This window comes from Gopherus flavomarginatus, chromosome 7 (assembly GCF_025201925.1).
Source record: "Gopherus flavomarginatus isolate rGopFla2 chromosome 7, rGopFla2.mat.asm, whole genome shotgun sequence".
NCBI classification, from domain to species: Eukaryota; Metazoa; Chordata; order Testudines; family Testudinidae; genus Gopherus; species Gopherus flavomarginatus.
This window is the reverse complement of record NC_066623.1, coordinates 20,436,903-20,458,424: the sequence shown is the minus strand read 5'-3', so window position 1 is coordinate 20,458,424 and position 21,522 is coordinate 20,436,903. Positions and strand designations below refer to the sequence as shown.

At 45.1% G+C, this 21,522-nt stretch overlaps 1 protein-coding gene across 1 annotated transcript; it reads right to left on the bottom strand.

Annotated features, from left to right (window-relative positions):
* Positions 1 to 876: 876 nt before the first annotated feature.
* On the bottom strand, positions 877 to 4,471 carry NKX2-5 (NK2 homeobox 5). Its single transcript, XM_050962808.1, has 2 exons — positions 4,063 to 4,471; positions 877 to 2,493 (listed from the first exon to the last, which is right to left on the bottom strand). Exons 1-2 carry the CDS (start codon positions 4,358 to 4,360, stop codon positions 1,886 to 1,888), a joined length of 906 nt encoding a protein of 301 aa, XP_050818765.1. The 5' UTR covers positions 4,361 to 4,471; the 3' UTR covers positions 877 to 1,885.
* Between the last annotated feature and the right edge of the window lie 17,051 nt (positions 4,472 to 21,522).

The window sequence follows — 21,522 nt, the reverse complement described above, 5'->3', positions numbered from 1 at the left end:
TCTGCTCTAGTCATATTTTGTAAAACAGACGTTTCGACTTAAAATCTCTAATTCCCCGATGCACAAACCATGTTTCGGAACTCCAAAGGGCTTCACCCAGAGATTTTTTGAGGGGCCATAGATACAATCATAACCATCGCCATGCAATTAATCAGAAATAGAACTAGAAAGCCACCTACATAAATGCAGAAGCTGTTAGCACTTTGGATAGTCAATCGCCCCAGAATGAAAAGGGATTGAAAATGTTGATATGAATAAGTCTGGGGTGTGATTTCTCCCAGAATGGATGTTATATATAACGAGTTCTTGTTCCAAACGGAGATTTAAAAATTGAATAGTGAAGTTAGCGGCATTTCCACAGGTCCGGGATTTATCCGCAGCAAAAATGTTACTGCTTTGGTTTTCACGCAGAACAAGTTACAAAATACAGAGTTTATATATATATAATTATTCCGATCTGATGAAATCAGGGAGTAAAATGTGAGAGACCCAAAGCAAATGAAATACAGTTTTTCACCCCAGCCCCCAAATAATGAACACAGACACCTCTCCTGGCTTTGTCTCCTGCGTTGCTGTAAACACAGATGCAGACTTAAGACAGGTAAAGTACAAATGCTGCAAGGGGATGCCGCCCGGGACACTGTGCTATGAGCTAAATCCGTCTGGCTTCACTCCTTCAATTACATTCGAGACGAATCTGACCCAGTGAATTAACTGAGGGCAAATAGGCCTCAGTCTCCTGCGCTGGTGTGGACCTGCCCCGGCGCAGTGTAGAGAAATGCCTTTTCCCTCTGCACACCCCAGAAGTACTAAGCTAGCAACGGGAGTAATAATGGCTAGAATGAAAGCAAAGGAGCCGTGCAACATTAAGCCACTCTCTTTAATGACAAGTCACCGAGTTCCATCAGCTTGCACAGCCAAGGGAGACACAAACTGGCGGCTGGACAAGGAACAGACAGTGTATTTAAATACTAAATCACGTTTTAGTGCATAACCCTACGGGGATCTAGCATGTAACAGCATCTGAATTCCTTCATTTCGGGGCTTTGTCTTTAGTCTTTGTGTGTTGGTGAGATCTATATACACGATATACTCTCCCACTCTATCTCTGGGGCAAGGAAAGTTACATCTTAAATAAAATAGCAGACCGCATGGTTTTCACCAAAAGGCCGCTTTTGAAGATCTAGGACAAGCGATACACTTAACTTTAAGGACTCTTCGAAATCTGGTGTCCATGCAGGAAGTGCAAAATGAAACATGAACTTTGATTTTTTAAATAAATCGAAGAGTTTGCCACGGCAATATTGTTCAAACTCTTTTTGAAGGAGCCATTCCTGTAGCGCAAAACGGCCCAGTGTTGGATAGGCGAACGGTGCAAGACCTTCTCAGCTCTCAAGGCTTCCTACAGCTTTTCTGAGAGAAGCTAGGAGGGATCTGTGTGTAGCTTTAAATGGGATAGGTAATGTGCTCTCCAAAGCCCCTGGCAATTTTAATATAAACCCCCACATCTAATTGTGTGTTTGTATGTGTGTATGTGCGTGTGCTCTTTAACTTACATGGGGTAGAATAATCTGTACAAAGAACTTTCAAAACTTCCAACTGGAGATGCCGACAAGCATGCTGGTGAATTTCTCGAGGACACTACATTAACCTGCAAGAGGCCCATTCCCTCCCAGTCCTCCCAGCAGTTTGAAAATATATCGAGACACTTGCTTGTTTGCTTCTCTGAGGGATCCCAGGCAGGGTGGGGGAAGCCTGTCCTTTCCCTTAGCCTCAAGTCCAACGTCTCGCTGTTCGGTCCATTGATCAGTTTACAGTCCATGTGAAACATTGTCCTCATTTTACCGTTGCGCTGAGGTCTAGAATAGGGATGGGTGAAGTAAGTCTACCAGGCTCTGATCCCATGCAACGTGGAAATCCCTGCGTTACCCTGCGGACTCGATGTTTGCACTGAATTCAAGTCCCCTACGCTGAAGTTCATGAAATTGTTGCCGGCTGCAGCAGGCTGCATGGTCTGCATGGAAGGGTAGTTGCAATTGTAGTTGGCATTGCAGGCTGCGCTGTTGTAATTCGTGTAAGCAGGGTAGGCGTTGTAGCTATAGGGGTTAATGCTGACATTGTAGGGTGAACTGTAGGGGGAAGATTCCCCTAAGCAGGGCTTTCCATCTCTTACCAGAACAGGCACGGCTATCCTCCTCGGTGGAGGGATCCCGACCATTTCTAGGGTCTGATCCTGTCTCTGCCTTTTGCATTTATACCTTCTATTCTGGAACCAAATTTTGACCTGGGTGGAGGTGAGCTTTAGGACGTTCGCTAAATGGTCTCTCTCGGGGGCCGAGAGGTACTTCTGTTGCTTAAACCTTCTCTCCAGTTCATAGACTTGAGCTTGAGAGAAGAGGACGCGGGGTTTTCTCCTCTTCCTTTGTCTGGGGCGCTCTGGATCCTCCAAGCCCCCTTTCTCCTGTTCCAGGGTCTTGTGAAGAGAGCACAGTTCTGAAGCAAAGCAAAGAAACCAACACACAATAATCAATGTATGTGAATCGTTGTAACCCGTGTAAATGAGTATCACAGACTTTCCACTAAACTAAACTCTGCTTCTGTTTGAGCTACAGACTCCAAATAACTTTCAAAAGCCCGTTCGTTGCCGCTGGAGTTTCTCCAAGATGTTATTTCCATTGTGGAGTTCTTAAAATATATTATTAAATGTTACTACATTTATGAAAGCGCCATAGTAAGCGAGAAATTAGATTAATGGGTAATTACTTAAAAATCGGAACGACTATTTCGATCTTTAATCTGTTTATTCAGAGTTGATTCGTTTTATACTGTATTTGTAGCGAGTATCCACCGACCGCACTGAAATCGGTTCAGTTGTTTCTTAATTGCACAGGAATAATGTCTGTCGCTTTTTTTTTGTTAGTAGTTTTCAAAATGCTGCGGGCCTTAAATGTAAACCGGGCAACCACGGATATCCCTTACTGATACTATGAACATTAAAGAGCAGGGACTGGCTATGATTCTTTCAGCAGAAAAAATGTTGAGTGAGTAATAGCTTTTGGAATTATTCTCCAGAATTAAAAGTTGCCAGTTTGCAATTCATTTGATTTTACTAGCTGATCGTTGTTTTCCGTTTGCCAGATAGTTCACTTCGCTCGCAATTCATAACACACCGTTTCATTTTTGCTGTTGTACCAAAAATCTTCTTGTAAACGAGTCTGGAAACAAGTTACAGGTAACAGGAAACTTCTCGGCAACATTCTCTCTTTTTCCTGCTACCCCACCCCAAAATCTTAAGCCTCTCCAGTCCCCTGCTCGAAGGATCCAGCTAGCTAGCAAACAGGAGTTGCTGAGCGCCCGCAGATCATAGTCTGGAAGGCTCCACAGAGATGAAAAAAAGGATAATATTCTTCGTGTACTATCTCCTTGTCTCTCCTTCCAGTAGCATTCCCTGTAAACGGGACAATCTTACAAGCAGCAAGACACTGCCCAGAATTCAGTCAAAATGGCCTTTCCACGGGGGTTGGTCTGGAATCGCTAAAATAACCGGTCCTATTTCTCGGAAAGATCAAAAAGATAGACTGTTTTCTCTGGTACTATTTAATAATTGCTCTACCTACCTGTACGTCTCTATTTATATTCTTGGAGCTATTATGTAAGTAATCTGCTTTAATTTACTTCAGAAAGAATTACTGACAAACATTGCTATCAGGAGACAACCCCCTTCCCCTCCATCACTCTGAGCTGAGGAGTGTCCAGGGGTCTGGCCTTTTCCCTCAGTCATATGCAGTGGAAGCCGCTAAGTGATCTCTTCTCCCCTATAACTTTCCTCTCCTTTTTAGCAGCTTGGGTCTGATGGCCGGTGGTAGGGAAAGAAAACTAGATAGACATTGTTTGGAGGCTTTACCTTACCAGAGCATCTAAAAATCCTCCCGCGCCCCAATAAACGGTCTCACCGCTAGATAACAACCCTCAGCCAGTTGCCAATGAAGGCCTGGGGTTGTACTTTCACAAGAGCCCCCCACGGTGTTATTGGAAACACTCCTCGGAGTGGTGCCCTTTTACCTTTCTTGTCCACTTTAGAGTCCTTGGCCGAGTCCACTTCCATGTAGCTTTTAACATAGAAGGAGCTGGGGAAGGTGGTGGAGTTTTTGGAAGGGTGAGTCTGAGTCTGCTTCTCACTGAGTTCAGGGAGGACTGTCGTCTCTGCCGTGTACGTCTCCTGTTTGAAGGTTGACAGCATGCAGGAGGAGGAGGAGGACAGAGTGGAGAGCTCCATCGAAGCCAGGCCAGTCTGATGCTGCTCCAGATTCAAAATATCCTTGACAGAAAAGGGCGTAGTAGTCACGGGACTAGGAAACATTGTGGGGGCAAGTGAGGCAGCGACCAGAGCCCAGCTTCATGTAAAGGTGGATTGGAAACAACCAACCTGCAGCGGTGGTGACTCCTGAGCTCTCCAAAGGGGCACATAGCATTCCAGCAATTAGCCTTGACTTGTGGACTGGAGGCAGGTAGAACCAGACCATAAAGGAAAAGAAGGAGGGACTAGGCAGTTTGGGGGTGACTTTAGCTTTCCATTGGCTAACTGAGCAGTGATGGAATAAAAGATGCAAAGTTCCATGTCACCTAATATAGTAATACAACTCAAAAACATCCCCACTCATTTAAAGGGGCAGCATTGTATTTATCCAGCTTTCCCCCGCAGACTTTGTTGATCTTTTAACAAAAAAATTCCGAAAGGCCTTATGTGTACAAACCCCCTATCTGATGCCATCTATCATACAGTCAGATTAAATAAACAGGCCTGGAGGAAACCATCAAGCAAATATGTGCTGACATCAATTTAAAAAATGGAAGTTTGGATTTTAGTAATCTGCACTATGTGATCCAAATGATAACAGAAGAGCCTGCACCATTCATTGGGACACATTTAAGGGGAAATTTACGTCTGCAATTGAAGAAGAAATCGATGAGATTCTAGTGAGGCATATTATCTACAACGCCAGTGTATGGTGTATAGCAAGGTAGCCAAAGAGACCACACGTGGTTCTTTTTCATCCGTTTGATTGTAACTCTGTTCAGGACAAAAACTATCAAGACTCTGTTTTTTCCTGTAAAAATTACCGCTTGTAATTGTTCTCTTTTAACGTTTGCCACCCAGTGTTCTGCAATGCAGCGGACTCAGGGTCAATATTAGTAATTCAGCGCATTTAAAGAGCGGGTTATGAGATAAATAAGCAATAAAGTGCAACTTTGTGGTGACTGTGGAAATCAGAGGCAAGATATATGTGATGCAAAAGCACTAAGTACAGCAGCTGTTAAGGAAAACACTGTGTTCGCTAACACAAACAACCGCTCAGCAGCGAACAACTAAAGTATGGGCTCTTTGCAAATACAAATTGGAAAATTAATCTCTATTATCTGCCTTGGAGAGTAAATATCTGAATCCCAGTCTCGGGGCCTGGCTTTCCATAAGTGGAATGCTATGACTGTGGATCACTGCAGCTCCTTGTATTCAAGGACCAGAAGTGAGAGCCCATTAATTTCATGCACTTATTGCCACTAAAATAAACCGCAGCAGCAAATCCTTCCGAAGGATTCGGCTGGGGGAGGGGGCGTTGCGATGCTTTCAATTAAAAAAACACACACACACACACAACCCAAAAACATGTAAGTAACTTCTTGGGGAAAGTATTTGGTGTGTGGAATCCCCAGAACTGCATGGGGAGAAGAGCAGGTTCTAAAAGGCAACTGGAAAGCAGCTCTTCCCAGGCACATCTCCCTAATGATCTCTTAATTCAATCCAGGGTGATAAGAGATAAGGAAACGGACTTGTGGCTCCATGTGGAAAAGTGGAGCGGAAAAGAGTCTTCGGGTGATATGGTGAGTTCGCCTGGCCTTTGACATATCCTTCCTGGGCAGAGATACTAGTGAAGGGGGGTGGCCAGTCTATTTTTTCCCCCTAAGGCAGAGTCAGGATTTTTAGGAGGCGGAGAGGGGTAATGTCTCAGCTCTTGTGCAGCAGCAGAGCCATTTTGAATATGTCCATCTATGCCTTCGTGCTAGGGCGCCGACTGCAGCCATCTGTAAGAAGGGAGAATGGCCGAAGGCATCTCTCGGGTTTTTATTCCGATTGGCAATAAAACGAGAAGAGACGTTTGTTTGGGGTGTATGAAAACCCAGCTCCCCGGCCTGACATAGCATCGCCTCTTCTCCAGTAACTCGCCTGGCATTTCTTGTCATGGAACTGCCCGGGGTGAAGCCACCCGGTGCTAATGTGGATGTCCCCGGCGCTTTAGGCTTTGCGGTGGAATTTAGCGTTACTGGACGGGGCCCTTGTGTTGGGCAGCGGGTGCTTGGCCACGGGGGAAAGGCGGGTGCGTGATCAGAGCCAGAAAGAGCTAATGTAGGAAGAGCAGCAAGAGGAGCCAGCCCCAGCTGCCCACGAACACGTGCGGTATAACAACCTTACCCAGAAGCACCTGCCCCTATTTATAAAAAATGGTTTTTCCCTCCAGCGAACTAGACTCGATGGCGAGGAGCTTATTGTCTATCTCTTTCTGTTTGATCAGCCACTTTATCCGAAGAGCGGCCCAATTTCTTCTCTTTCCCATGGGGGATCTGGAGTCTGACATTTATCTGTCGTTTACCAGCCCCTCCGCCCTAGTGGCTTCAGATGTGTTTGTATTTTCTACAATTTGTTTCCTCCTGCTGATAATAGCCCACCTTAATTAGTCTCTTTAGAATTGGTATGGCAACATCCATTTTGTATGTTCTCTTTGTATATATATTCCTACTTCCTACCTAAAGCCCACTGCATGCATCTGATGAAGTGGGCTTTAGCCCAGGAAAGCTTATACTCAGATAAATTTGTTAGTCTCCAAGGTGCCACAAGCACTCCTGGTTCTTAAGGCGGAAATGTAACTTTCTCTCCAACGAGAAAAATAATTAACTCGCTCTAGCCTGCAGTGTATCGACTCTCGCAGCCTGGGTCAAAGCTCCCTGAATGTGGAGTTCGCTTTATCTCCTAAGTTGCTGCTATTCGATGAAGGAACAACATCCGGTTCAATTAAAATTGTTGCTGCAAAGGATTGCTAGTGTCCTGGTACCTTTTCGTTGGTGAATCCGAGCTGGAACTTGCTATGACAGTGTAAGAGATTAGAGTGTACAGAGAGGCCTGAAATGTTGCTATTTAATGGAGGGAAACGCAACCATTACAGCTCGCTTATTTTCAGCTATTCTTTCCCAGAAAATGTTTGACACTTCTCTAGAAAATTCATGTAGACGGAATTAAGAGCAACTCTTAGATCAATTCGAGCGACTATTCAAAAATAGGGTGCGGATGGTGTGTGTATATACATCAATATATGGAGAGACTAAATATAACCCTCCAGACGCCTTCATAGGTTGGTTCCATCTAGAATGTATAAACTCCACTATTAAGGCTGCCCTTGCATCGCTAGTCCCTCTGAGGCGGGTGTGTGCGCGGGTGCGGGTGTGCAAAATAAATGCGACTTCATCGGGTAGCAGCGTGGGAAATAATGCAAACTCCGCGTTTAGGGTGCTTCTCCCCAAACATATATACATACATCTGACTAACATTTAAAAATACGTATAGGGACATAACGTTTAGGATCACAGGAATTGCTGTGACTAGTCTAGTATCCTATTCTATGACTATACAGTTTAGCCCAGCGAAAATATCAAAGTCTCTCTGCTTCTCTCTCTCTCGTCTTCCTAACGCTGCATGAAGTGAAGAGCTTTCCTGAACTAACATGTTTGCGGTCTTTTCTTCTTTAGAGGGCATCCCTCTTTCTTTTAGCGGGAAAACTTCGCTTCAGAATACAGTATGCTAGGTCTGTGCAAACTCCTCTCCGGTTCCGTCCTATGTCAGGACGAAACATTTTGTCTTTGCTTGCGCTTGCGTTTCTCTGTATAGACTGCTCTGTGCTCAGCTCCCCATCTCTACATGGGGCTGTTAGTGCCCCCTATCTCCCACCCTTCCTAGGTCTTATTTGTTTAGATTGTAAGATCTTTGGGGCAGGGACCAGCCCTTGCAGTGCGTTTGTGCAGTGTCTCGCCCAATGGGGCTCTGTTCTCGGCTGGGCTCACTAGGCGCTCCCACCGTCTTTGCAGGGTCAGAGGTTCTCAAACTTTCCCCCGGCATCCGGGCGCGTGTTGTCCTTGCTATGCGCTTGCAGCTTCCGTCGGTCTTCACTTCATGCGGAGTCTGTAGCTAGCGCGGCCTTTGTGTACTAGAGATGAAAGCTGCCTGCATATAAAATATTATGAACTGGAAACTGTAGAGTTCCTAGCGGGCCCGAATCACACCCTCCCTCCCAATCGATAGGGCCCCGGCTGCAGCGGTAGATGTGATTAATTGAAAGATAAGCCGGAGCGCTCATTTGGAATGTCATTAATGCTTTAGCGAGACATTCGCTGGAGACAGACAGCGTTATCCTCCGCTTTATCTTCAACAATGCATCCCTTTTAATACTGCAGTTTAGAAACAAATGGGGGCTTTCGACTCAGCCCTGCCCTGCCGTGTTTATATTTTTGGAAGAATCACAAGGAGTGGGAGTCCCGGGCTCGGCCCCCTGATAAATGAACATTAGCACTTTTTAAAACTACTGTATCAACAAAAAGAGCTGCAGGGCCGCAATAATTGGTGAAAAAGCAAACACTCCGTAAAGAGAGGCCGGGTCTGCTCTGTGTCCGGCTGATTGATGAATAAGCCACTGACATACAGCAGCTCACGGACTTTCCGGGTCGGGGCTCATCACCCTCCTCCCCTAAATCCCCTCATCCCGCTGAAATAATTCCCCCAGTCCACTAAGCATGCAAGAGGGAGGTGTTGGGAGGACAGAGGGAGAAGGGGAACCAGAGCACCCAGCCTTGTTCTGAGTTCCAGGAGAGCTCCCCTCATGTAGATGGACCCAAAGCCGAGTTAGTGACTTAGCAAGCGGGGCTGGGCAATCAGTCCTTCAGTAGGAAAACATTTAAGAGCCATTCTGCCTTAGCCAAAGAAACTCCGATACAGCATTGGTGTAGGACAGTCTGTGACCTATGCCAAACAGGAATCCCTCCCTCAAGGCAAGGCCTTATAGGCTAACCTTGGCATAAGCAAGTCCAATGCGGAACAGGGGAGTGGGTGTGCGATTGGAGTTGCTGCAGCGTTCTTTTAGCTGTATCTGCTGTGTCCATCCGCCCACTATTTAGGCATTGGAAGTGGCATTAATATACCCATAAGAGTTCCTACTCTCCAGCACTCACCTGCTTTCCCCTGGTTCTGTTCTTTCTTTGCTTTTGGCCAATATTTTGGACATTATCTTTGTTGTTGTTCCACTTGAAGGGTCAGGTCCTGAGTTACCTGTCTCTGCTTTCAGTAGGAGTTAGGGCTTTAAGGAATGCAAGCCGTGACCCAAAAATGATTGATCTAAAATCAATTTCCTTAGTCACAGGGGTATTCAGTTCAGCCGAAGAAGATGGCACTAATTGCCAAAGACCCCAGTGTTTTTAACTGCATCCTCCTTATTTCGCACAAATTAGCTTAGTTTTTACTCTTGTTCAGTTTTATGGCATCGGCTTACTCTGTAAAAAGCAGACAATGGACAACATCAGGGTAGTCACCGTGATTATACCTAATCCGGATTCCTTAATAGGGAAGTCAGGGCCTGATTCTGATCTCAAGTATGCAGGTTTTTTCGTTGTCACTATTGACTTCAATTGAGTTACTTCTGATTCAGGGCGGTAAACATGACAGTAGAATCAGGTCGCAGATATATATACAAAGAGAATAACTGAAAACACAGAATCTGATAAATATCCTGTAGCAATTTCTCATTCCGAGTCCAGCAGAAAGCAGCCGTACAGAATCAACTCTTCAACATTTGGGGGAAAATGAATAAAACAAACAAACAAAAAAACCTACCAACTCAAAACCCAACATAATATATGGGCACTCCTTGATGAGTCAAAGCTGCCCTTTATCCGGACCTTGGTATAAACAGGAGCCAGACCTTCATTCCTTATAGTACATATAGGTAGCGTTCACACTTGTTCATCTGCAGACCGTCTGTTTGCGGCATAGAACAATGTCTAGGTTTGATTTTAAATACAGTTGATTTTTAAACTCCCTTTGTCAGGGCTGCCACCTCCCTTGCTTTTAACTTTTTTTTACTGCAGTCAGTTTAGGAAATAAACATCTCTCTCTCACTCTCTCTTTTAAGATGTTGAAACCTCTCGTTTTAGACAGTTGATTTTATTTTGTTTTTAATCCCAGTTGGTGTAAATGTCTAACTCGTGCTCCCCGCTGCCCTTTGAATTTGCTGCTATCTGTTGGAGGACTCTGTTTAAACGCTGGGGGTTTGAAACCTTGTCACTAATTGAGTGCTAACACTTAAGGTGCAGTATATTTATTAAGAGCTAGTATTCCAGAAATAGGCTATTAGGGTTTCCTTGAGTAAACTTTTGCAAATCTCCTAGTTACCCCCTTGTTGGCTGCAGAAGCTACTGGATAAATTGTCCTGGGGTCTGTATCGGTGACTTCTGGCTTCCTGATTTTGTCCTTAGTTCTCTGTTTTATACAGTTAGAGAGATTTTTAAACATAACTCTGCAAGAGAACAAAGGTTGGAAAGAGCTTGATATAAAATAATAATAGTTGGACAATTCTAACTTAAATTATCATGTAAGTTGTGCCTCTTTTATTACTGTTAAATGAATGTTCAATCGGCAACTGAGACAAATAGATAGGTGGGGTGGTCTGAAGTCTGATCAGGGACTGGGAATTAAGAACAGTTGGGGTCTGTTGCCAGCTGACTCTAGGCAAGACACTTAACTTCTCTGCCTCTGTAAAATGGGGATATTGTCATTTCATTTTGAGGATTCATTGGTGAATGTGTGTAGAGTTTTTTGAAGATGTGAAGTGCTATATGTGTTAATTTTAGCATCTAGAAGTCAAATTCTACAAACTCGAAACAGTGAGGGTAGGACCCATTAAAGGAAGCGGGTCACTTATGTAGGCATCTTTGCAGAGCAGGCCACTTATGTAGGCATCTAAAGCTGAAGTTAGGTGCCTAACTTTAGGCACCTGATCTTGAAAATTTGGCCTGAATCTTTAGAGTCAGGGAAGAGAGAGATTCTGGGAGAGCATTTTGGGGCTTCCAATGCAGGCTTACATCAGAGGCATTAACATGTATATATCCTTAAGCTTTATGTTGCTAACTTGGTGTTTTTGACACGAAGACAGTAGTGGTTTCTTGCCTGCTTCTAGCTTTCTGTAGAGGAAAATGGAGCTGTCCAAGCAAGTCATGCTTGCAGCCTGTCTAGGAGAGGCTCCTTTCCTGTTACATTTTTAAACTATCCATTTTGCTTTAATGTTTTCTAATAAGGGACCCTTTTCTGGATGACCAGCTCACTACTTCTAGTGAGGGTTTGTGAATGGTTTTGAATTCTAAAGGCCCTTTCCCTCTAGGGTCTTATCCAGTTTCTAGTCAAGAAAATTGGAATGTTTCCATTGTCTTCGAGGGCAGCAGGATCCCTCCTCTGATTATGAGCTGTTGTGTGGATCCCTTTGTCAGGGCTGCCACCTCCCATTCACTTTTGCACATGCTACAATTCTACACAGTCTACACATAGTGCACACACTGGGATTCTTCCATGCACCTACCTGCACCAGGGGTTAAGTCACCTAACTAGGTGACCCAGGTGGGAAATCTTTCACATCAGACCTTAGCAAGATAGTGAGGTCAATATAATTTTTAAGTGTAGACCAGGCTTAAGGCACAATAGAGCTGTAATCTCCCCAGCTACAAACTACAGAACTTGCACAGTTAATCAGGACAGCCACTGGCTAGGGTAGCTGATGGCTTAATAGTAAAGGAGTAAAAATCATTATCACCCATCAGACATCATAATTACTAAGTATTATTATATAGCTTGTAAGGTCTGTGGGTCAGGAATGGTCTCCTTGTTCTGTCTTTGTACAGAGCCTAGCAGAGTGGCATCTGGGTCCATGACCAGGGCTCCTGGACCTACCACAATACTACTTTGTTAATACCTGTAATCATCTGATCCCAGAATCCCTGTATAAAACACATTTCACAGCTGCACCATGACAGACTAGTTAATGGCAATGATTCATCCCCCATCCATGTGCTCTCAGTGGAAATTATAATCTACAAATAATAGAAGTCAGGCCCTCCATTTAAGGCACAACATGTAAACATACAAAATAGCAATGTGCATGTCATGCACCCGGACAGCTGAAGCCAAACATAAAATAGGGAACTTTGTAGGTCCTCAGGGGCCTGTCCTTACACTGTGGATATAGCACAAAAGTGGCCATGAGGTTCCTTGGTATTTGTTTTCTCTCGATGGCTTCATCAGTCTTACTAGGTTAATAAATCCCATTGTGACTGTTACTACTGGGCACTCAACCTGGGATCAGTCCATCAAGTTGCCTGTCCTGCTTTGTGCATCCCAGGGCTAAGGCTGATCACAGGGGCCATGATAGGTGAGGCCAGCTCACCCTCCCATAGCTGTGTGCATTGCCATCAAACAATAACAGAGACTTATTTTTCTTGGTGAAAGGAAATGCAGCTGGGAGTGGGTCAGTTGAGTTAAAGGCCTCCTTTGTAAATGCCATTCTTCTGACTGTAATTGCACTTCAGTGGCCTGTTGTGTAGAGAATGAGGATGGGGACAGAAGGATCTTTTAAACATGTCTTCCTGCATTTTTTTCAAGTGAAGACCCAATATGGCACTTGTCCATCCCTGTGTTTAACAGTTATTTCAATACACCATTTATTTCTGCTTTTTCCTGCTTGACCATTGGCAGCTTATTAAAAAGTAATTATCAGCTATGTTTCAAATGGAAACACACAAGGGGGAGAAAAAATTGTTATTCCTGGGCCCAATAAAACCCAGTAACTTTCACAATAACTGAATTAAAAGGGGGAAGGGCTGCAATTGTTTGTAAGAAAAGTCCAACTTCTGGGATACACCTGTTTCTATGGATGCACAGGAAAAATGGTTGGAAATGAAATACCTCACAAAGCCCCTTAGAGGGGGCTTGTTTTGAAGGAGAAAACTATACACCTAGCAGGCTTGTAGGGTTATGAGGTTTGTAAGACAAACTGCTCCCCTCCCTTCCCTTCTTAACTGTGGCCTGATCTAACTCCCATGCCATGGAAAGATTCCCCTTCGGCTTCAGCGGGAATTGGGTCAAGCGCTTGGCTGGGAAGCCTGACGTCTGTGCAAGGATCTCAGGGTGTTTGCAGCTTGTCTGTCCACACGATGTTTTCCAGAGGAGATAAAGCTCTGACTTTTTGGATACTTCCTTCTGGCCGTGCAAATCCGATCAGTCTTGCGATGTCACAGTGCGTGCTTTCCACTGTGACGAGAGCAGGGCGGGGCTGAGCCCAGCTCCAGCCTCAGGGTTCCGTGCTACGAGGTTACAGTCAGTAGCACAGAAACAGCTGCTGGGTTCCAGGCCCCCGGCCTCCCAAATCCCGGGAAACAGCCGAGGTAGACAAGCGATCTGGCTCAGCGTCCTCCATGCGCCGGACCCACATGACTAACGACTAAAACAAGAACCGCAAACTAACACACTTCTAGGGCAGGGAAAAGCGGGAGGTTTGTAGCCACGTCGAACACAAGCTGTTGATTAGTCTCTGTTAACCCAGATCTTTTCTCCTCCTGAAAGTTACTTCCCATCCGGGAAGATAAAGCACCCGATAGCGTTTGCTTAAATAACCCCCTCTCCCATCCCCCTTCCGGAGTTATCAGTGTCAGGGACTGAAATCCGCTGGGCTAGGTCATGTTATCTCTTGTCTTGGCTGCTGTCCCCGGACGCTGCCCTGTCACGGGAGACGCGACTCAGACTGGAACCTTTCTGTCCTCAGTCACTCACGAAATCCCATGCACGCCACCAGGGGAGCCCTCTCCCGGGGGTATTAGCTAGGCTGGGGCTGAGAGGGGAGGGGGGAATCCGGGCGGACAGCTACACGGATGTCTAGACTTCGAAATATTTTTCCTGGGTTGGGGTCTCTCTACCTATTTCCTCCGCGCGTCTCCACGGCAGTGGGGAAAGCGAGCGGATCCATGGCCCGGTATGTAACAGAACCGGCTGCCCAGGAGCCATGGGAAATCGGCTGCCGAAGGGATAGCGAAAATCACTTCTGCGGTACACATGGAAAACAGGCACTGAACCTTGCAACTCTGCTTCCTCCAGCAGGACTCAGTAAGAGCTGTGGGGAAGGCTCAAATGTAGAGACACGATTTTAATGATTTCACTTCCCTCTGCATATTTGCGCCTGGGACATATTTATATTCCGTGCTAGTCTCTCTGGATGGAGAAGAAATATCCCCGCCACCCGTTATTAATTGTTAGCCTGGCAATTATAATTAATTGTCCCTAGTTCAGTTTCTCCTGTCACTCAATGCTCCCAGGTTCCGACGACAGAATTTTGATCAAAATGTAGCCAGAAAAGCGTGTGTGGAAATTCCCGTTTTTTGTCAACAAAGGCTCCTCGTTATGAATTGATCTATCATTGAGTCTCCGCAGTGTTTTGTGCAGTAAACACAGGTGTCCATTTCACCAATGTAACAACGCAAATATGTGTTTGTATATTTAATATTGCATCTCAAGCCAGTTAATTGTGTGTGCGCATAAGAAGAATCTAGTTTCCGCGTGTTGGTTTTTGTTTTGGGCGGGTTTTGGGGGGGTTCAGCATTTTAACTAAGACATCTCGATCCATTTTTTGAAGAGCTCTTGTTCGTTTGTTTGGTGAACGGCAGTTTACACACCCAGAGGGTGGTGACACTATCGAGAGAGGGACGAGTCATCAATTCGGTTTATTAGCCCCAGACTTAAATCCGAAGTCCTTGAAGGAAGCAGCAGCAGCTCCTCAGCTGGTGTAAATCGGCCATTGATTTCCACGGAGCTAGGCTGATTTAGAGCCGCTGAGGAGCTGTGGTTTTGTATGCATCCGAGCGCCGGTTCCGTTAGACAAATCGAACTGAGAGGAAAGTCAGCGAGTGGGATCTTTTAATTTGGCTAGAAAGACCGAAGGAGTTTAGGCTCGACCTGACGATTTGAGGGGGTTATTTTTCTCTCCTCTCACGCGGAACCCCACATTTGCAAACAGGGTTAACCAAGGGGTTTATTTTATTTTTTTTGGGAAGGGGGCAGAAAAACAAATTATTGAAACGGAGCCCACTAGAAAGTGGGAAAACTAAATACACTGGCTGCAACTGAACAGCAAAATCAAGCAACCAGCTACTGCCTGGATCGTCGTGGCTGGTGTGAAACTTACCAGCGGTTTTAAGCGTCCCTGTTAACTCAAACAATGGGCTGGGAACGGGTCCGACCACCAGAACTGGTGCCGGGACAGAGCCGCCTCCCCTGCATAGGAAAGGGTCAATTAAGCGAAGGCGAAAAGTCCGTATCAAGAGAAACACCTGCCCTTTCGCCCGGCCAGGCTTTATAATGCTTGCAACTAGCGCCTAACGCTGCACCTTCGACCTCCAGAGGTGCTTTACCGCGCACTTGGGCAGGGGCAGTTAAGCAATTACTGTTTGTAAAGAGTTTCGAAGAAGAGGCAGCAGGAGAGATTATTTATTTCATTTGGACAACGATTGAGACATTTTCCCGGTTAAGAGAACTGCACAAGCATTCAGGTTTTGATGCTTTGTAATTTAGAAGATAGGCAAAACCCCGAATTATCCTCAGAGGCGTATTTCCTTGGGTCCAGTAAACCAATTAGAACGAAAACGGTTAGAAGAGAGACGCTTCCAAAAATAAATGGTTTTGGGGAGAGTTATTCAAGCAACCGGATCAATAGGAATATACTTGAATAAAACCCGTGCACCCAGGGCTCAGTGAGGGTGAAAGGAGAGCGGAAGGATAAAGGTGATTTTAAGAGTTTATTAACGAGAGAAAGGAATGGGAGAGAGAAAGGAGAACCTGCGAAAAGCCTTGTAGATTGTTGGATTTTCTTCAAGGCAGAATTCCCCAGTGACTGGGAATTTTGGCAAGTTTCTTTTTAAGATGCAGAAACGAAGTTCCCATCAATAAAAATCAGATTAACAGTTAGTTACAATGGCTGTATTAATTATGTATCGGGCTTTTTTTCGTGACGGATACGGACATACAAAAGCAATTGCCATCCCAGAGCCCCAACAGGAACAGCGATCAACTTCGCAGCGCAAACGCTGCCTTTCCACAGCTTAGTTCATGCCCAACCACCACCATTTAATAGAATCAGCGCTGGAACGATCTTTCTGCACATCTATCAACATTAAAAAAATAATCTGCACTCTATAAACCTGGCAACATTTACAAAAATCAAAATAAAACACAGCACAATGTCTGAAAAGTTGACACCTCTAAGTTGTCTTTGTTTAATAAGCCTTCTTTTAAACAGAAACACAAGCTCCTAACTTTGTTAGCAAAATTGTTTTCCTTGGGCGTGGGGATTTTGTGACGGGATTTTTGTTTTTAATTAAAAAGATTCTCCTGTGAGTAACACTAAAGTAACTGGGTGAGCACTTGGCAAAAGGGCAGCGTGCGGATTTGGGGGAAGGTTTGTTGTCTGTAGGACAGGAGGTGGGAAAGTTTACTGAGGGCCAAAATCAGACTCGTATCCAAGCTAAACTCCCATTAAAGCCAGCGGGGCGCGTTGTGTCATCGGTTTTGAAACGAGTCCCCATTGCCAGCAATGGTGCTCGCTCTTCGCTCAATGCCTGCAGTCTACGGTCTTGGTGATCATGTAGTGAAGTCTGCGGGCGTTTTCTCGAGGAAAAGCTGCGGAATTTGGCTCTTCAGAGAGAGATTTGGGTTGAATGCCTACAGACCGCTGGCAGCGGTCTGCACTGACCCCTGGGGTTTGAGTGCGTTACGTGAACAGGGACAGACGAAACCTGGCATGCCCCGAGCCTCCATACGCAAATAACCTCGCCTCCTGGCACAGAAGAGGGGCTTTTGTCTAAACCAGCCTGAGAGGACGCTGGAGCCGATAAACTAGGGAGTCGTGACCTTTACACTGATTAACACCCGAATGCTAATCCAGAGGGGAACATGGGTTGCAGGAAGGATTTAATGTCTCTTGGGCACAGTGGGGGCTAGAGGTGGGGGATCCTGGTACATTTAACCCTTTGCCGCACCCCAGAAGCTGTTGTAACCCACTAGTTAGCCTGGAACCCCAAGAGCCACTAGCAAATGACGCCTTTTACGGCGTGTCTAGGGAGTCTTTTGTGTTGTTGCCCGTTTGTTTTTAGCAACCCACCGGCTTCCACGCCTGGGACCGCAGGCTGTTAGGGCTGCCCGCGTTATCAGTGCGGTGGTAATTAGCGGTTAGTGGAGGGCGATAAGGGAGCCTGTCTGGTGCTGTGCACTGCAGCGGCCCTGCAGCCCGTCCGTTTCCAGCGGTCCCGCTCACTCCTCGGGCACAGCCACCTCTGGGGATGCGGGGCGTGTCTACAGCTGATTTCACGCCGACTGTCACCGGTTGACATGGCTGACACGTGGTGTCCGGGTGGAACATGCTGGGGACATGTAGCAGCGGAATTGCAGGCGCCGGGAGACCGACCCAGGGCTCAGCATCAGCCTGAGCTTGGTGCAGGATTCCCCCAACCCTTTGAAGTGTTGAACACGGTGTCTGAGGGGCTGGGTGCGGGGGAACGGGGGTTGTCACTGTGCCTCGCCTTTTCCAGGGGCAGCTTTTATCCCGCTGACTGTTATTTTCTCTTCATTCACACACTTGGCTTTCTGTCGCCTTTAAGCTACGGACGTGCTCAAGCACCCTGCTGAATTGGGGCCATAGGAAGAGTCCCCTCTCGGAGGGTTAGAAAAGCCTATCGAAATCATATTCATTTGTGGCTCCCCTAAGCAAATTCACGGTAAAGTTCTACACGAGTTAATATTACTGGCCTGTTAAATAACCCCCTTTGCAAAACTGCCATTGACTTCAATTGGAAGCTGAAGCAAGCTCACTGTGTCTATAGTCCTGGCATCAAACCCCCCTTAGAAATACAGACAGGCCCTTTGAAGTGAGTATCTGCTGTAGGAATGCATTTCTATTGTACCAACAGGGAACTACACGGGTGTACACAAACAACCGCACAGGCTCCTACGGCTACAGCGAGGTGGAAAATTCAGAAGACAGTTGGAGTCAGTGTGGTCTGGAGGACTGGGCGTCGGGAGCTCTGGAAATTTAGTGTTGGCTTTGGCACAGACTTGTGTGACGTCCGTAAATCATTTCAGTTCGCCGTGCCTCAGTTTCCCAACCTGTAAAAGGGTTGTAAGGACTAATTTGTTTGTACAGGGTTTTGATGAAGCGACGTTCTGTGTGAGACCACAGCAAATGGCTTTCATCAGAGGAAGATTTTTTTTTCCATTTTGGAGGACAGGGCAGCCTGTTTAATTTCTCTTTCTGGCTATGTGATTTTTCCACTGCGGGCTGAAGTAAGAACCAACTATTGAGTAGCTAGCGGCCAGTCGGGAATATTCCCTACTGGGTTCTGATGTTTTCAAGTCTTAAGTAGAAACAACAAAACTCCTTTTATTTTAATTTCTTCTGGATTTATCGGAGCCTCCCCTGCGGGGAGAGATCGAAGCCTTTCTAGCTAGTCTCTCAGTCTGATGAAAATGATTGTCCTGGACCAGGAAGAGGCGAACGGCTACGGTTGGAATTATTGGCATCTCTGAGATAAATGATAACGTTAGGGTTGCAGAGAGTTAATCTGAAAAGGAGCAGCTCTGTCCCTCTGATCTCTGTTGTTTTTTTGTTCATGGTCCATCTTGGTTTTAATGTCCAGCCCTAATTAGAACTGAAGAGGATATTTCCTCTCCCAGCGCTTCTCTGGGCAAAGAGGCACCAACAGATTTTCCAATAACGATGAAAACATCTGGACAGATCTTTCACTCTCACGCATTGAGCTGCTTCCTCGGAAACGACCTCCCTCCCACCCCTTTGGTCAGCTATCACTGCCCCTGCCCCCATCCCGGGCATTGTGAATCTCTATGGAGAGACTGATAGAATAATAAAATCATATCTTGTTTGGGCATTAATGGCCCTTTTTGCGCAGGGGAAACGTTCGAAAAATGCTGCACGGTTGCTAATTTTAACATTGGGTGCCCTAGTGAAGATGGGCCACTGGCTACTGTTGACCTGGCCCAACCAGGGTTAGATGACAGAGGTAAAAACGCTTGAAACCAGTCTACATGGGTGCTCCTGCAGTTATTAGCATGGGTGGAGTTGCAGTACAGCAGAGATCAGAGACTTGTCCCAAAACCTCTGTGTAGACACAACCTCTAAAGCTGCAGAGCTGAGGGTAAGCAAGTTCTAATTGCGGGGGTGGCTTTTAATGGTGTGGTCAACTGTAAAATGGACTGAGGTGGTCAAACTCCTTTTGAACAGTTCACCAAACAGTCCTCTGAGGGAACAACTTTGGGTCACAGCCAACCTAGGTTGTATTTGAACTACCAGCCTAGGAGAGAAAATATCTATAGCCCACCCACTCTCCTTGTTCCTATCCTGTTGTTGGTTCTTCTCCAGTGTGCTGATACAAGCAGAAATAGGGGGAACAGTGAAAGTAAAAGTTAGTTGCTATAATGCATCTAGACTTTTTATTTTATATGGTGAAAGTGAGAGGTGGTGGACATATCCAGTGCTAGCAGAGCCAGGATCTTGGAATTCACATGCAAGCCCCTTTGTATCTGTATATAATGACAAAAGAGAAGGCACCTTGGTAAAAATGTGACTTTAGTTTTGGCATATCCTGACATTTAAAATATAGATCTACTACTTAAGACAAAATCAACAAGGAAGAGAAAAACACATGCAAATATTGGCTCTGATTCAGCAGATACTGAAGTAGGGGTCCAATTTTAAGCGTTCCAGTATAGTCCTGTTGAAGTCACATGAGATTAGTAAAGACAGGCATATACTTCAGCACTTTGCTGAATTGGGTCCAGAAAAAGCCTCCCAGAATCTGGCTACATGCTGAAGGCTCATAGTCTATCTGTGATTTTTTTTTTCTTAAGAAGAAGAAGTAAAACTGAACCATTCCTTCAAAATAATAATAAAAAAAAAAAGATTGAAAAACAACATTTGGAAAAAAAAATTCTTTGTGCCAGAAGGAAACAAGTGCTCTTTATCCCATTAAAGATCCAGTCAGTTGAAGCCACTGTCAGAGCAGCCCAAGATGCAACCATCTCTGTCTCTCATAATTTTCAATATTTGAAAAGGAAAGGCAAGGGCATTTTTTATCTAAAATATGATTTTACTTAGTTCCCAATATGATAGAAACAAAGCAAACAGCAAACCTCTAAATGCTTCTAGAGGGAAAAAATGTGCTTAACCACATTTCAAAACTTTCTGTCTGTCTTTCTGGTTTTTGACAGATATCTATCCTGGCAGCCAGTGGGTCATATTCTAACCTCTATCATTGCTCTCATTGATGACAAAGCCCAGCACACAGCCCTATAAAAATAATATTCACAAAATATGCACCTGATCCTGCAGTCCTTACTTAGGCAAAACTCTCCACTGAAGTTGAGGGGAGTTTTGCCTGAATAAGGAATAGAAGATCAAGTCCAATGAAAATGGGACATCTATAATATTACATTCAAGATGGGCATGGATGTAAAAGTCACTGCTAGATCTCTGTCTATCTGCACCAATTCTGAGATTTTAGGGATCCATCATTGGTACAGCTTTCAAACTGTAATAGAGTCTAACAAAGAGATCTTTTAGCCATCTGCTTAGAGCAGGAAGTCTCTCTCTCATTCTCATTCCTAATGCATTTATTCTGAAAGATTTGTTAGCATTTTCTGGATTAAAACTCCAGTGGGATAAAATGTCCTGAAATACAGATTTACATCCTCCACTCTGACATGAGTAACGGATGTTGGCTCTGAGTACATTTTCATGATAAGCCCCAGCAGTTCTGGAATAAATCTTCATTTTATACTTGACATCTGAAATGACTGGTGGTTGGAGCCAATCTGAATTGATTTTATATTACACTCAAAAATTATGCTCAAAAGAATATTAAGGTTGCAGAATCAAGCACTCAAAAGTTAGGAAGTGCTAGAATTAAGGTGCTCATGAAACCTTAATTTATCCCTTTTGTGTATTTGCATTGTGATACAATCTCTAATTACATGGTCTATACTGAATGTTGCCCTGGTGTTTTGTAATACTTAGACACAGGGGAAGTTTAAGATTCTCTCTGAATTTCCTTTGCCCTTGTTGGCTTAAATCAGATACTGCATATTATAAGAGCCAATATATATATATATGGAGATATACCTATCTCACAGAACTGGAAGGGACCCTGAAAGGTCATTGAGTCTAGCCCCCTGCCTTCACTAGCAGGATCAAGTACTGATTTTTACCCCAGACGCCTAAGTGGCCCCCTCAAGGATTGAATTCACAACACTGGGTTTAGCAGGCCAATGTGCAAGCCACTGAGTCCTTATCCCTCCCCCCTGAGCCAAGCTGCTGGTGTGCTGTACAT